The 16,767-nt window shown below is 45.2% G+C and overlaps 2 protein-coding genes across 6 annotated transcripts in view; one reads left to right on the top strand and one right to left on the bottom strand.

The window, feature by feature from the left end:
* Nucleotides 1-10,030: 10,030 nt before the first annotated feature.
* LOC121111685 (acidic proline-rich protein PRP25-like) lies at nucleotides 10,031-11,043 on the top strand. Its single transcript, XM_040707152.2, has one exon. The coding sequence runs from the start codon at nucleotides 10,299-10,301 to the stop codon at nucleotides 11,010-11,012; it is 714 nt and encodes a 237-aa protein (XP_040563086.1). The 5' UTR covers nucleotides 10,031-10,298; the 3' UTR covers nucleotides 11,013-11,043.
* A 955-nt stretch (nucleotides 11,044-11,998) lies between these two features.
* The window catches only part of SALL1 (spalt like transcription factor 1), a 15,209-nt gene continuing 10,440 nt past the window's right edge, over nucleotides 11,999-16,767 (bottom strand). For all 5 annotated transcript variants that reach the window (XM_025154146.3, XM_046899380.1, XM_040707004.2 and 2 more), the window contains 2 exons: nucleotides 14,623-16,767; nucleotides 11,999-13,538 (listed from right to left, as the gene is read on the bottom strand). The exon at nucleotides 14,623-16,767 is cut by the window's right edge and continues 1,265 nt beyond it. In XM_025154146.3, coding sequence (XP_025009914.2) covers nucleotides 13,098-13,538; nucleotides 14,623-16,767 — 2,586 coding nt within the window. In that variant the 3' untranslated portion in view covers nucleotides 11,999-13,097. The remainder of the gene's footprint in view (nucleotides 13,539-14,622) is intronic.

Here is a 16,767-nt window from a genome sequence, read left to right as displayed (position 1 = left end):
ACAATGAGCACCTGTTGAGAAAGCCCATTATTTGGGCTTGGGTCCTGGGTGAAAAGATCACTGTGAATTAATTTTGATTGCTTCACAAAACTCTGCATAACAAATGGTCTCTGACAGGGGTATCAGGGGACTTCCATTGGAAGGGGAGGAAAAAAAGATTTTGTTTCTAGGAAGGTAACATAATCTCTGCAGTGACATTAAAACACACCAGGGGCTGCACTTGGCAGAACCTCTTCTGAAGCAGATTGTATTTGCTTAGGTTACCAGGTATTATGCTTTGGGAGAGGAAAGCGAAACAATTGATATCAGAATCTTATCTAAAAGATTAGCTTAAAAAGAATACGGTCAGAGATCCATGAATCCTGAATTGTTAAGGCAGTTCTTTGCTCACAGGTTTATTAACAGCCCCATTTCTATGAGTTCTGGATGGCTATATACACTGCCAAGATGAAAGGGGAGAAGAGAATAAATCAAACAAAAGTTTCTGCAGTCGACTCAATACAGCAGCTTTCCAGCATGAGTTAATTCTAACAACAAGTTACAGTAACACAAAGGATAATGTTAATATCTGGCCAACATTTCCCTTGTTTGGTATAGAAGCTATTGAATATGAAGTTTTTCTCTCTATGGAAAGAAGTTCCCATCTGAAATACACAACGCTGCTACCTGTCTGTCATTCCCTGATTAAATGGAAGGCCAAGCTTACCATCTGTTTGTGCAAATGAAAAGCAATATTCCACCAACTACTCTGCATGACCACTTTACTTAAAGGTTTTCTGCAAAATGATTTCCAGTTTAGTCAAGCCTTATTTTTAGAACAAGAAGAATTAGCTAAAAGCATAGTGATTTCTGCTGATAATCACGATCCAGTTGACTTTATGCTTGATTTGTCAACACTGAGCAATTAATATTACATGAATTACTACATCTATGATTCACTCAAAATTGACTCTAAATTGTCTTCATATGCACGTAGCTTTAAGTGCTCATATCAAGGTTTCCCTTTTTATTGCATTTCTTTTTAAGGCTGCTCCAGTTATGTCATCATCTGAGTATTAATTGCACCTACACAAAGATCGTGATGTTTGGATTCATACAGGGACAGAAGGCTTGTGTCTACACCTGGCAAGATCATTGCTGCCATACTGAAGTCAGAGCACAGCCACACATTGTTAAATAAAGGTAACAAAAAGTCTAGATTAAACCAATCCTGCATTTTGTTCACTCCTGATACAGGTAGGAGTTGCTCTAACTTAAGACCATCACCAGCATCTAACCTTCTCAACTCTTGCAGCATCTTCATTTCACACAACAGGGCACAGCAGCCACCTGAAAAAAGAGATACTGAAAATGCTGTGTTCTACTTGCTCTACGAACCAGGCTGATATGGTACCAATCCCAGAGCAGAAACATTAAAAGACACCTTCAAGCACTCATGGGGTTCTGGCGTAGAGGATGTGAACAAACTGATCTGCGTGGAGAAGCAAGCAAGCTCTGTATTGTTCAAGTGTAGCCAGCTCCATGTACCTGTGTGTGCCTTGGATGACACCGCTGTCCTACAGCTGTCAGGTTCAGCCTCTGCCATCCCAGAACCAACCCAGAGAGGGATGCACACAGGAGGAGCTAACTGCACAAAGACAGTGCTCAGCATCAATCGCTTTCCTTATGGAGGACATACAAGTTTAGGTTTTTCCTGCAACTTTTGTCAAGCCTCAGCTACCCTGAATTTCTTGAAGTTACTGCATGCATCGCATCAAGTAATTTACTCTCATTAATTCCAAACTTCCTTTAATATAATACAAGAAGCAACGGGTAAGAATGGAAGAAAAATACCCTAAAGATGTCGCTACATTTTTATTTAGATATATACGTATTTCTAATAGTGATTCTACACAACACATTCAAAAAGCAGAGCACGGATTCCACTGGAAAAACACAAGCAGAAGGAAATATGTAAAATCCTGTTTTTTTTCTTTTTTTCCTTCACACATCTCCAAAATAAACTACAAGTCTCCTATGTTGAAAAGTTCTTCCTTAAGTTAATAAAATCTGTCACTTTCCATAATGGTTGATTTGAAGAAAGTCCACAGGTGCAGCATTCTGTTGTTCACAGCTTGGCAAGTCAAGGCTTATAATAAAAAGCCCTCTGTGTTATGGTCCTCCTTCCCCATCAATTCACATCAAGTATTATTAGAATCATCTGCCACCTCAGTGGTGCTTCCTCTGTGCTCAAACTGCAGAAGCAACAATGACATTTTACGGCTCTGCAGGTGCTGCTGTGTGTGGTCACGAACACAGAAGCGTGGCCTGCTATTGTTCCCCAGCAGCACTTTGATCTCGGGCACAAAAAGCCGCATAGCTGGCTGCCCCATTCATGTTGGGCTGGGTTTACATGGGGAAGAGGAAAAAAAAAAAAGAGGTGACAAGAGATGGGCAATCCATAATATTTATTTCAACAAACGCTTCAAATCTTTTTAAACATCATAAGAACATGGCTCATTAAACTACAACAGCCTCGAAATTGTGTTATAAAACCACAAAACAAAACAACAACAACAAAAATCAATACTTCTGCTGGGAAAGAGGTAATGAAATATATTGAGTTGGTTGAAAAGTGGTTTGTATGAATCATAATATTATTATGTGCACACCACTTCTACTCCCAATACTTAAAGTTAACAGACTAGGAAATGTTTTCTTCCCCATCACTTAAACAGGTGCTACAAGGTCATATTTATCAAAGCTATTTTCCAGAGTCAATCCTTCTGCTATAAATAATGCTGGGATATAGGGGCTTAGTAAAGGGAGAGTGATTCGATGCCTATCTGCTACCTGAGCTTCAGCTGCTGTATTATTTCACAGCCTGATCAATACTCCGCTCCATGAGAGCAGAGGAAAACGCCACAACATCACCCTGATGAGTCACTGTAGGTTTATTACTGAGCCAGAAGGACTCAGAAGCATTTCTGATGCTAGTGAAGACTGATTTTGGTAGCACCATTTGACTGCTATTAAATAGTTTAGCTCTCCGTTTCAAGTCCTTGCAATACCTTGGCCAGTTTTTCCAGTGGTGTCAGATAAATGTTTCTGGAATTAACACTCCCTCTGCTACCAATAAGCAAACTGAAAACCTCTCTGCAATATTATTATTTAGAATTACTTCTGGTTTATTTCAAGCCAGGATTATTGCTCCTCAGGTGAATCTAGAGAACTGGCATTTAAAGAAACAAACACGGACACTGCGAGGAGAGCAAACAGACAGCAGGCACTTGTGGAGCAGAACAAGTGCTGGGTTGTCCCAGATGAAAGGCAGGTTTCTGCTCAGGACCCACACTGCAATCTTGTACCAAACAGAACGCAGGAAGAAATGGACACCACTCTGTCTACATTCCCTCCCATACACGCACAGGGAAAGATTTCTTTCTCGATGTGTTTCCCAAGAAAAGTCAACCTGAGCACTTGCAAACAAAGAACAGAAGTAAGATGACATTGAATAATAACAAAATAAGATTCCAGTAAAGGCTCAGCAGCCACTTGCAGCCAACATTTTCTCACTCTCCCCAGAAATACAAACCCTGATCTGCCAGCATTGCCCATTCCTGCCAATCTCTTTCTGGAGTGTAAACCAAAGACAACAAAGGCTTCCCATACCAAAATTCATCCATTTAGAAGGACAGTGCTGAATTCACACGACTCTTTAGAGAAGTAAAGAAGGCGGCCATATATCAAAAAACAACGGATGGTGTAACTTCTAAGACTTGGTCAGAAGCTGCACACCTCAAGAGAGGAACACAGAGGGTAACCTTACATCTCTGCACCTCTCATTTGCAAAGGATCAAAATGAGATCAACTCCTGGTTTATGACAAAGACACAAGAGGCAATTCCACAGCCACCACTGCTATAGTGAAAAACTTCTCTGCATGCCCCTTGTTGCTCCACAAGCCCTGCAAGCACATGAACCCACTGGCACTGGACTTCAGCCACTCCAGCATCCCGCAGCAGAGCAGTCTTCCCAGCCATCCATATGTGCCACCATCTTGGGCTACTTACAGCAACGCTGGAGAGAGCCAAAATGGCCAACTGCCAACAAATGCTTTGGTTTACATTTCAATGGGGGGGGGGGGAAACTGACTGACTATGGGATGTGAGCTGGTGCTGAAGAAAGTGGGGAGATCCCATCCTGTAAGTGAATGTCTCAGCTTCCCCTTGGTGTGCAGAACACACTGGTTTCCTCAAATCCCAGCTGGGGTCCTTTCCAAATTATGCTTTGATTTTACTACTTAACAGGAGAGGGAGAAAGGGTGCTACAGCTGCTAGCTATTGATACTTCATCTTAAATTTATTTTTACTTTATTATTTTCTATAAATACTCATGTCTTTCAGCAGCTCTACTGCTGCTGGAGCCTCTTCCAGAAACAGTCAGTGTAATATGGAGACTTAAACCCTACCAGAGAAAAAAAGATCAGGAAAGAAATTAGGAGGTGGTGGAAGAAGAAACGTTGAAAATTACTAATTCTGAAGTAAGAGAAGTATATTGCATCACCACAGGACTGCTACTTCAAAACCTTCCACAGTCACTATCTGTGGAAGGATTTGATCTGCTTACGGTCATGTCTCCCAAAAAACCTGATGTGGGAATGCAGCACCCTGGCTTGGGCCCCCTGTGAAGGACAAAGGCTTACCGCACACAGCTCATCACAGGTGTAGCCATGCCAGCTACAGGTGCCAGCTGTCCTGGTTCTGAGCCCATCAGTGCTGGGCTCCCCACTCATACACACAGACTACTCCCCCAACTGACCAATTGCTTTCCTTTTCCTAGCTGCTTTTTTGTCTGGCTGGTTGTTTTGCTGGCTAGCCACTTGGCTGACAGAAGTACATCAGTTAGTGTGTCAGCTGAGAACTGCCCACTGTCACCAGGGGGTGGGGAGGAATATTGTCCCAACTATTCATTTCTGTTGTTACTGTTGCCAATGTCTGGTTTTCTGAAAGAAGAATGCACTTCAAGACTACCAATATATGAAATCAGGACTTTGGGTTTTAGTTGACGGTTACTACAGACTCTTAGAAGAAATGAAAGTCATTCCTTTCTTTGTCAGTCAGTACGTGGAAAAGGTCTGAACATGAACATGATGTGATGGCTTATACCACACATGGCCAAAGTTTCAAAACGTGGAGTTATGCTTTCAAAAGCAAAGATCACCACTGCCACATAAGGTTATACAAAGAAAAGTGATCAAACAGAATGGAGAAAATTGGTCACATACAAAAAATGATGCTTTTCTTTAGCCAGTATAGGTAGTGCTCAATGGTAGACCTGACAGTAGATACCACTATTAGCTGCATATCAAGAAATAGCTGCACTGCTCTGCTTGCTGCTATTAATTTTATATAGTGCATGCAGATACATACTCTATGGGAGAAAACAGAGACCATCACATAATATTACAGAGACTTGCACCAAAACCAAGAGCTGCAGAGGAGCCCAGTTGTCTCACTCCCCATGCCAGCCTCAAACCAAGCAGGAGGACACAGAGGCAGTGGGGCTGAGCCTGAACTGCCATACTGTACAGCACATAGCATTTTATTTCTGACTAGATGTGACATTTCCAATTCCACATGCTTAGTTTTACCAGATATTTCATAAACCTTTCTATTCTGAGAGAGCAGCCACGCAGCATATTAGTAAAAGACTAATCCAAACAGCTTCCTCCCTACAAATTCAAGATGAATGAAAATGAAAGGTAAGGAATTATTGCTAGAACTATTTTATGGAGCATATAGAGAGATTAAAGCACCTCGACCAAGGTGATGAACACCCAGAAAATGTAATTTTCATTTACTGATTCAGACCCCCACATACTTCAACCACAAGGGAAACTTCACATAAGGCTTCAAGGCTCCAAACCATGCCGTATTAAAGTGTAGTTAAGTTCCATCTGACAGCATTAACAGTAAGGAACTGCGTGCATCAAGCTAGCTTATGCATCAGTAGATGAAGAAGAAAAAAAAAAGTTATCTGTTCAAATAACAATAACGCATTAAATTAAACTTCAGTGTTGCAGTCAACTTTCCATTTTCACTAATGGCTTTTAAGAAAGCCAGACATTTTTCCTCAGTCCATTTTACCTTTTCCCTCCATTTGACAAATATTGATTTTCATTTCCTCCAAGTTTAAGTGCATTGAATACTATTACGACTGTTTTGTTTGCTTTTTTGTTTGTGTCTCAGCTTTATGGAAGATGCCAGCGTGAACGCGTAGAGCTTTGGAAAGAGAGAATTGGTTTAATAATGTCTTCAAATCCAGGAGAGAACACAGAAGCAGACACTACTGTTTTGTATAGGTCAAGCAAGAAAAGCGACCGTAAGCAACTACATAACATCAGGAAGGAGATGACAGAAGTAATAGTCTGGGTGTTTTAAGTTGCTATGCTATGTTGTGTCACAACAGAAATGTTCTTTCTCTACTACAGTGCAATGTTAGACATACTGTCTTAAATGGCCTTCAGTGGCCCTTTAAGCTGAGCCTGTTCTGTACACAGTCCTTCAGGAGGGTAACATCTCCTACAGTTCTGTCTCCAACAAGTTGCAGCATTATGAGTTGCCTTCTCTTGAACTCAGAGGCACCGGCTCTACCCCAAGCTTCATAAGATCTCCTCAAGCTTTGTGAACCTTCCTGGCACGTCTTGGATATATTCTATCTTACAGCCTCATTCACTAAGTTAAAAGCAAAAACCAAAGCTGGCAACATCTTGGACACGATGACCTTAGAATCATTTAGCCCAGAAAAGGTCTCTATCTTAAAAGCCAGACACGCCTTGAGAGCATCTGTCTGTTAAAGGCAAAACATCCTGAACTGATCTTCAGAAGGGGATTCAATTCATTTATGCGCACCAGAGGTACAGACTGATAGGAAGGGATCCCCACGACCAAGCCAACTATCACAGACAGCCTCGTTCCCCTCAGCAGCTCTGACAACTTGCCAAGAGGAGTCAGTATTCATTCCAAGCAACTAAAACATATAAAACCTTTGCGGTCTGTCTGTCCCTGTAATTTGCTATTAGCTGAATACTCTGACTGACAGAAAGATAGGAGCTTGCATGAGCACACATTTAGTATTGAAGGTGATTATCCCCTTAACATATTGTACACTATGAAACAAACGTTAACTTCCCCACCTATTAAATGGCATTTTAAAATCCCTCTGAAAGGAAGGCAATTTAGAATTATTCACAGCTAAAGAAAGCTCAGTATCAGAACAGGTATTGGTTTGATAGAAGTCTTAACATTAGTCATCTGGATAGTCTTAAGGGCTCAGCTTTCTACTGTACTGACCATGAAAAGCAAGGGAAATAAAGTGGCGACCGGTGAGGCTACATTTATGACATTGTGCCAGAACACTCCACTTTTCTCTTTCCATATTCAGTCCCAAATACTGCTTGTGTTGTGCCACCTGATGCCAGGTGCTGCAGGGCTTCTGCTACACCCATCTGACATTGTGATGATGCATTTTTAAGACCTTTAAATAATAAAAATAGACCTTTGCACTTTAGCATTGCCCTGATCAAGAGAGCTGTCTGTACAGATGATGTGAATGCCTGCTAACACAGAGAGACTCCTTACTTAGAGGAGGAAATGACACCAGAAGTTTCAGGGCCAAAAGCTCCAGTGAGGATGTTCCTTATTTGCACTCACGACCCAGTCTGACACAAGTAGGGACATGCCTTTAGTAACCATCTAGCCAAAAACAAACTGCTTTCCAAAAGTTACAGTAACTCCCAGAAGTTAAGAATAGCCTGCAGTTCAGGCTTGATAGGCCAGCTGCTACAAGAAGGAAAATATCATCACTTCGTTACTCCAAAACCCTCCAGCAGGTGGGTGAGAACACTCGCAGGTGTCCTACACAGAGCCACCTGGCTGCAAACCTCTAGCCACATACACTGTGCGGGCTTTGTACAGAATACCTTCTACATCTCAGTTTTCATCAGCTCCCTCAGTGCTAAATGGACTTGATCATCAAAGATCTCCCTCCTGTTTTCTCTTAGTGCTGTAGCAACTGGACAGATCAATACAACAGGAAAAGGTGTTACAACAGAGGTGTGATGATGGAAGGACCAGCACAATAGAAAGGTGCTATAAAGGAAGGAAAGAAGATTGCTCACCCATACCAGAAGACTTCAGGTTCTCAGGGAAAGCTTCACCAAGGAGGGATCTCCAACCAGAGATCCTTTCCTAGTAGCAATCAGCCCTTTAGTGAGGTCTAAGAGAGGTGCAGCCAGGCTCCACCCCTTCTGGTCACACAGCTGAATTGCCTTCACCTGTGCTCCCAGGGCTGAGCGGGTCCTTTCCCCAGGTGCTCAATCAGTGGTTCAGGCCGGGACTCAACAGTTACCATACAAGTGCTTGTCCTTATCCCCATGACACTGCATGACTTTGCCTCTTAAAGATTTAGACTGTGGATTAAAAAATAAATATCTAAAGAAAAACAGAAGATAAAGAGTCTTATAGTAGAACAAAGCTATAGTATGAGTTGAGACTGAAACTTGCTTTTGATCACTGCCATGCTTACACCTCACTTACCTGTGACACACTTGGGTCACTGCACGTTGTTCAGGAACTCTGAGTACCTCACGCCTCTAGAACAAGGAGATCCTCCCAGGCAGCAATCACCACGTGCTTGCTATTTTCTAGGCATCCTCTAGGCCACTGCCAGCAGTGACAGAAGGACTGGCTCAGCTGTGCTTATATTAACTATAGCCTGGATGTAAAAAACAGAAACACAAAATCAGGACAGAGAACATGAGCATAGCTATCTGTAACCCCGTGCTCAGTGAAGTTGCACGCTCCCCAGTTATTTCTGTTCTTCACCATAGATATTTCCAAACTTCTATTCCTCCTTAACATTTTGCCTAGGAAGAAGTATTTATACAGGAGATTGTATTGCATGTGAAATCTTTAAGTCATTATATTTCAGCTCAGCAGCTAAAAGACATATTGCTTCTGGCTTGTGTAAATAACCGTACCCATTTATTTGCAAAACATTATTTTAACTTCTGTCAATTCATATTCATGAGGGAAGGAAGCCAGATAGAAAATGATCCTTTGATTTTAAATAAATAAATGGAGAAGTACTGCAGCCCGGCAGGGAGCAGAAAAGGGGGGAAGAAAAAAGGGGAACTTCGGTCGCACCTCCAGGTGCCAAGTAATGGCGGCCTCCTGCAAAGGCGCGACCTGGTAGCTCGTGGCTTCAGGACTCCCGAAAGCACAAATACGCCCTCTCCAACCACAGCCCAGCACAGGAGGCAACGCGGAAATCCATCCTCCTTTTCCCCGACAGAAAAAAAAAAAAAAACCCAAAAAACAAAAAGCCTTTGGGACTTGGCTGTCATCTGCACGTGGAATAAGCCGGGAGTCCCCCTCACACCTCTCTCCCGGCCCTGCGGAGCAGCGCGCTGCCTCCTCTCTCCATCCCCCACCGCCTTTCATCCCTCCTGCACTGCGCGGGCGGGGCTGCGCCGTCAGGCACGGCGTGCGGCTGCCGCACGGCGCTGCGCGGGGCTCTGGGAGCGTCCGGCTCCAGGCGCTGCTGCCCCGCGGTGCTGCGCGCTCCGCCGCCCGCCCGTCCCGCACGGGGAGGTTCTGCGCGCTGCCAGCCCAGTGCTTAAATAAATGGCAGCTGAGTGAAGAAAGCGACTCGTTAAGTGAATGCGCTGAGAGATCGTTGGCGCTTGGAAAAAGGGGGAAAAAAGAAAAAAAAAAGAAAGAAAGAAAAAAAAGGGGGGGAGAGGGAGAAAGAAAGAGAAACCGCCGCGCTTAATTTTAATGGATCATAAAGTTGCGATGAGCGTGAAGGAGGAGAAGGAAAAAAGAGGAGGAAAAGTTTGTTGCTAATGAGAAAAATGCGGCCGCACAAACAAAAGCGTTAAGAAAGAAGAAAAATTTCCTATTCCTGAATGAGGATTAATGCAGTGTCTGTGAATAGGAAATCCTGCGCCGGTGAGTGCCGCGGGCAGTGCGGGCACCTCTGTTTGCCTGCCAGCCGCCGCCCCGGGGACAGCCAGCTCCCCCCGGCGCCCACAGCCCGGTGTCAAGTAACGGGACGTTGAACTGCCGTCTTTCCAGGGCGAATTACACTCGTGGGTCCCCCCCCTCCACCACCGCGGCTGCCGGCGGGCGCTCCGCCCGGCGGGGCGGGGAGAGGCTCTGCCTCCACACCGCTCGGCCCCGGCTTCGGGGCGGGGAGCGCGGCGGCTCCGCCCGGGGTTGCTGGGGGGGACGAAAAGCCCCGCAGGGCCCGGGGATGGACGGCAGCGTCCGCCGGGCAGAGCGGGGCGGGGCGGGACACGTTCGATCCCTTTCTCACCGCCGAGCGCCCATCCCCGCGGCCGGAACGCAGCGGAGCGGCACCGAACGCCGCTCGGCGGCCCCGCCCCGCCCCGTTCCATCGCGGCAATCGATCCGCGCGGAGGAAAGGGGCGTCCGGGGGCGGCTCCTCGGGCAAACGCCGCCGAAAGGCGGGGAGAGAAAAGCCCCCCTCCTCGTCCCCGTCGTTCCTCACCTGAGGCGATGGGAACGGAGCCCCCGGGACGGCCGCGGCGCCGCGTCCCCTCCGCTCGGCGGCGCGGGGTTCCCTCAGCCGCCCCCGCCCGGCACGCGCCCGACCGACGGCCGTCCTCGCGCCGCGCGGCCTCGAGGGAAAACCGCTCGTTTGCTTCTGCAAAACGGCCGCAGCGCGCGGGACGCAGCTCGGGGCGCTCCGCCTCAGCGGGAGCGGGGAGCCGGGAACGCCGCGCGGCCCCGACCGCCCCACCGCCTGCAGCGCTGCTGCCGCGCTCGGCTCGGCGCGGAGCGGGGTTGGCGCCTCGCTGATGCGACCTGTTCGATTTACCGTTGTCTGAGAGCAAAAGGTGGCTCGAAATTCCTGACCGTTCGCACCGAGAAGCCGGCGGGCTCCGGGTACGGCTGCCACACGGGCACCGCGGAACCGTCGCGGTCAAACAGGAGCGCGTTCTAAAGATAGCGAGTCCGGGAGGCGTTCAGACTCCAGCGTTATACTTTACTGAGCGTTCATGATCGTATTAACGGCAAAACTCCTCGGGAAGTTTTTCTCCCTCCCCAGCTTTTCAGCCAAGCCCTCCGCTGCGCCCGATTCGCAGCCCGGGCGATGGGGAGCGCGAAGGGACCGCTTGTGCGGGAGGGCAGAACGGCCCCCGAGCCCACAGCAAAGAAACTCCTCTAAAGCAAATACCTGCGTGCTGCAGCTGTGAACAAAATATACGTGCGTACACAACCCGTCGCTCCTGGTTGGTCGGTTTGTTTGGACCGTCCGTAATTTGAAGGCAGCCAAACTAATTTATTTGCCGTGAGTGATAACATTAGGGAGATCACAGCCCTCGGGTCAGAGCGCCGGGCTCAGTTCCGTGTCCCCACGCTCCCGCTGAGGTCGGCGGTCACTGCAGGAGCAGAAGGGAAGCCAAATCATGTGCGAGGCCAAAGCAATTCTTTTTGTCTTTACAATCAAGTTATAGACTCCATATAACATACGGAGGTTTGCAAGTGGACATCTTAACACAGACAGAGCAGCGTAAGCGTGCCACAGACATAGACTCTCATAGAATAAAATTAATATCAAATATAAAGCATTTGAACCAAATCAAGCCTTAAATGTGATAATTACTTCCTTCAAAGGAAACTTACCCAGGCTCAATGAGGTCTTTGCTAGCAGCATTTTTTTATATATATAAAGAAAGAAAAATGCCAAAATATCTACAATTTGATGAGAAGGCAAACTCGATTAATTAAGGAGAAAGTCCCCACTGTTAGGGAGTATTGAAAAATATACCAGCAGTTAATATGCAGTACACATATGTATACCCATACTTACAAATATAAACACACACGTACAACCTGGACAGTTCGTGTTAACCGAGGGAAAGGCCAAATAATACATTCAAGATGATTACCACATACAGGTACACTTTAAAAACACAGAGACAGCAATTGTTATCTGTTGCAAAAATGTATTTGATTACTCGAGTAAAATTACAGTATCTCTGCTGTTAGTAAGTATTAAATGTTAAAGAAACTGGACCTCTTTTTCCTTTCAACTTTCCGAGAAAGTGCATGTAACAGTCCAAGGTTCCCCCTGCCCCCATACCTAATACAAAATAAACAGACACTATACTTGTTCCCTTAGTCAAGGAGTAGGGCTTGGTCTTGTAAGGAACGTATATACATTTTAATGAAAGTGATGTCTTATTGTATATACAGGAGCATCTACAGTTGTCCACGAGAGTTGTTCAAGATGCTATATTTAGCAGCATTGTGAAAGTCCAGCACATCTTCTATAATGAATATACCTACAAGGCAAAATGTTACGTCTCAGTTTCAACTACCAAAACAACACTTCAGTATCTCCTCTAATAATCTGCGTGCTTATTACTGTACAGAAATGTATTAACATTTAAGACGACTCAAGTAAAAAGCACAATACAAATAACAGTTCAAAACGGAAAATGTTAAACCTACAAAAATTAAAGCAGTTTTAATTTTATAATAAAAATCAAAAACTGAGCTGTGTAAAGGACCCACACTGTTCAGTCTATATTCTTTCAGTCCTTTTCTTAATTCTGTTTGGAAAAATTAAACAATGTGTTTTGCTGATAAAATTTCCAGCAGGATCAAAGTGTACATTTATATACAGATTTTTATTAGAGATCTAATGCATCACTGAGGCATTGCATCAATACCAGAGTTCATGTTAAACTGGGTATAGAAAATAAGTTAATGCCAGAATAAGATCACCTAGCAGAACAGACTCGCAACTGCCATAAATGTTACAGCAACTTTACAGCACTCTAGTCGATTAGTATTTAGTTCAAAATACAGGAGACCAAAGTTAATGCTTGCATTTGTTTGCAAAGCAAGGTTATATCACTAATAAATAAGCTCTCTTAGAACTCTAGAAGTAGAACATGGTACAAAAAAAAAAAAAAAAGGAAAAAAAAAAAGGAAGTCTCTGTAATGTTGTAGCTTGCAGTTTGAAAAAAGCAACCCTAGGTTGCACTATTTGCAGGAATGTTATGTATAGTTTTTTTTACTAATTTGTTACGATTTCTTTGTTGTCTTCCACGAAACGCGTAAAGCGGAAGTTTGTCCCGTTCTCATTGCTTGCCATTTTCTCCAGACCAGCTAGAGGTGCGTTGGGTTCCGAACTCGGGAGCTTCTCCAGGCTTCCCGTCAGGCCGCTGATGGGCGAGCTGCCCCCGTTGCCCAGGCCCCCCGGCGGCGGAGGGATGCCGCCGTTCTGGATGACAGAGATCTCGTTGGTCTTCATGGCCAAGCCATTGGAGAGCGCTGCTGCGTACTGGTTCCAGAAGCTGGATGGGTCTCCGTTCCCTGACCGTGCAGCCAAATCCTTCTGGAACATTTCCGGGAACTTTACAGGATTGCCTCCTAGGAACGTCATGGGGCCATCTACGGAAAGTCGCCTGCCTCTCCTTGCGGGAGTGCTGTTCCACATGTGAGTGCCCATGTGAACCTGGAAAGAAAGAAAGAAGAAAGAAAGAAGGAAAGAAAGAGTAGCAGTTGGCAAACTTGTATTCATCGTGGGGTAGGCAGCAGTCCACAAACGTGTCCAGTCTTGTTACATAACAAAGCAGTAAAGACAGCGGATGCAGGGCACCATTTCCCACCTGGAGTAATAAACAAGATTCTTCTGGATCAGCCCAGCACCATCACCCAGCGTACCCTGTCTTCCTCCTGAACAGTACGTCACTTCTTACTCTTTTTAAATTATTACATGTATTTAGCTTATAATGACTTTGTGTTACTCCATCAATTGCAGATAGCTGCTTTTGGGGCTAGAATTGCTATGTCCACTTTCATTGCAGAGGAAAGTATTGTATTTGACACCCTTTTCCCTATAAACATCCTCTTCAGACAGGCAAAAGTATCCTTTGCTGATTGCTCATCGGAGAGCCTCGTGTATAGACAGAATGGCCTGAAAGTAATTATTCATCTCACATTACTGGCAGCAACCTCTAGAGAAATACTCTGTCAACAGAAAAATGTACACAGTAAAGTGCTCAACTGGTGTTCTAAAACTTAAGTATATTTGCTCTTCCAAACACATATCAGTAGGAAATGTTAGTTATATAATCAATTAAAGTAATGCCCATTAGTTCCAGAATTATGTTGATAGTTTTTTTAAACAATCATCATTTTACATGATAGTTACAAAAAAACAACACATTTGAGAGCCTTTCACTTCTTAAAGAGGCGTGCGAGTTACTGAACGCATTTCTTTATTTATTAGTACTGCCTACCAACATATGGCTGTCCTCTTTCACGCTCTACATAGATGGTCTTTGCTAGTAGGTGAATTTTAATTACGCATCAAAAACAGATCACGCTTCGGACCTGCTGCCAATGCAAGCACTCAACAAGAGCCCATCTAGTACTATCACTCAGTTTATCATACCACAGATACCTACAGGTACCACTGCTTGCAGCATTAATCACCGTGAACTTTGGGGGGGGGAAAAAAAACAAACCAAAAACAAACCAAAAACCAACACAGCGAGGACAAAATGAAACCTAAGAATAGCAAGAGGAAAATGTACCTTCAGATTGCCTTTTGTTGTGAATGCTCTTCCACATATAGTGCAGGCAAAAGGTTTCTCACCAGTGTGCGTCCTTTCGTGGATCTGCAGAGCACTGGAGGAGGAAAACGTTTTCCCACACGTGTTGCAGTAGTGCTGTTTGGGGGTTCTTCTGGGGAGAGCAGGCAGCAGGACAGGGGACGTGGCAGAGGACAGCGGCCCCGAAGCAGCTAGAGCAGAGGGTGTTTCTTTGCCGTCCTGAGAGGAGCTGTGCACGAAGCCGTTAACCTCTGTCTTTATGAGTGATGACAGTGAATTAGCAGGCATGACCGAAGAGTTCTGATTAGGACCGATACTGGAATTGGGCTCAAAAAGTTGTGATGGTAGATCTCGCATTTGATGTGTCAACATATGTTGCTTCAAATTACCCTTTGTGGAAAAGCCACGATTGCAAACTGTGCAAATAAATGGTCTCTCTTTGGTATGACTTCTGTAATGAATGTCCAAGGCACTCTGACAAGCAAATGTTTTGCCACAAATGTCACATGCAGTGTTTTTAAATTTACCTCTATCTCTGAAAGGAAAGAGCATACTCAGAGACTCTTCTTTAATCATTTTATCAGTGTTACTAGATGTCAAGTCCAAAGCACCACTGTTTGCAGGGGTCGGAGACAAACCATTGGCAAACTCACTTGCTAAAGCTCTTACTGGTTTCTCTTCAATACTTGGTGACTTGTGGTAATCGTTAGTGCTGTTGGATGGGGACAAGGCCTGCATGGAAGAGGTAGACTCCGAGACAGCAGGACTTCCAGCACTTTGGCTTTCCATGTCACCACCGACAGATGACGAATCGTTAGTCAAAACATCCCCTTCCACTGACCCATTTTCTACTGACTTTAAGCTTGCCTGAAGTTGTTCAGCAAGTCCTGCATTGATCATCTTCATCTGATTCTCCAAAGCAGCAATACTCGACATTTCCAGGGGCAGAGGGGAAGACGACAAGCTGTCTTGCGATGCATCTGCAGATTTTGGAGTATCTGGCACGCTGCTGTCAGGACAGTCTTCCATGTTCTCATCTGAGAAGTTGTCTAAATCATCAAAATTCTTATCATCAAAAGATCCCGTATCAGATTCCATTGACTCGGGATAGTTTTCGGTGACCGGGGTGTTTGGGATCTGCCCTCCCATGTGCATCCGGATGTGCTGCTGAAGCACAACGGCATTGGTGAATTTCTTCTGGCAGATCGGGCACGAATGTTGTACTCTCAGTGGGGGCATGGCACGGTGGACGCTGTAATGAGTCTTTAAGTTGCCTTTAGTAGTGAAAGCGCGTCCACAGATTTTACATTTAAATGGCCGCTCACCGGTATGAGTGCGATAATGCATTTTCAGTGCGCTCTGGCAACTGAGAACTCGGTGGCAAATGATACACTCGTTAGGATCGGTTGCCTTCTTGTCGATGTTTTCTACCAGTTGCTGCAGTTTTGACGTTTCAGACGCTGGCGTCGAATCCAACAGTCCTCCAAATGGAAACTTTGCCTTAAATTGCTCTGACATGAGAGGCATCAGTGGGTTTGTAAAAGTGGCGATGCCGCCGGAGCCCGAGTCTGCTGCCGGTGAACTCACAGAGCTGCTCATGTTAGCAACGGAGTTTGAATTTTGAGGGTTTTCTTCCATTTTACCATTTGAGGTAGGCAAAGCACCAGCCTCTACCTCATCAGAAAGTCCATTGGAAATTTTTGATGTGGGGTCAGCGGTTCCCGAGTCACTCTTGACGGAGCAGGGAGGGCTAGCAGAGGGATGGCTAATGGGAATCGGCTGAGGCTCCTCAGTTTTGATGAATGGGGTCAAGCTTGGTATTGTCGGTGGGAGTGGCAGCCCCACAGAAGTGGTGAGCGTGGAGAGGACTGGCTTGCTGTCCAGCCAGCTCGTGACAGGCTTCTCTGGCGGTATAGACATCCCATAAGGAATACCCGTGCTTGTAGGAATATTGTCCAAATGCTCTGGCACTGGGTACGGATTCATCTGAATATGAGGATATTTTTCTTTATGCCGCTGAAAGTGGACTTTTAAGTTTCCCTTTGTGGAGAACCTGTTTCCACATATGTTGCATTTAAATGGCCTCTCGCCAGTGTGAGAACGTAAATGAATCTGCAAGGCACTGTC

Source organism: Gallus gallus, chromosome 11 (assembly GCF_016699485.2).
Source record: "Gallus gallus isolate bGalGal1 chromosome 11, bGalGal1.mat.broiler.GRCg7b, whole genome shotgun sequence".
NCBI lineage: Eukaryota > Metazoa > Chordata > Aves > Galliformes > Phasianidae > Gallus > Gallus gallus.
This window is presented reverse-complemented; position numbering and strand designations above follow the sequence as displayed.

Excerpts from the sequence above, each read along its gene's own strand:
- LOC121111685 (XM_040707152.2), top strand. The coding sequence starts at position 10,299 with ATGGACGGCAGCGTCCGCCGGGCAGAGCGGGGCGGGGCGGGACACGTT.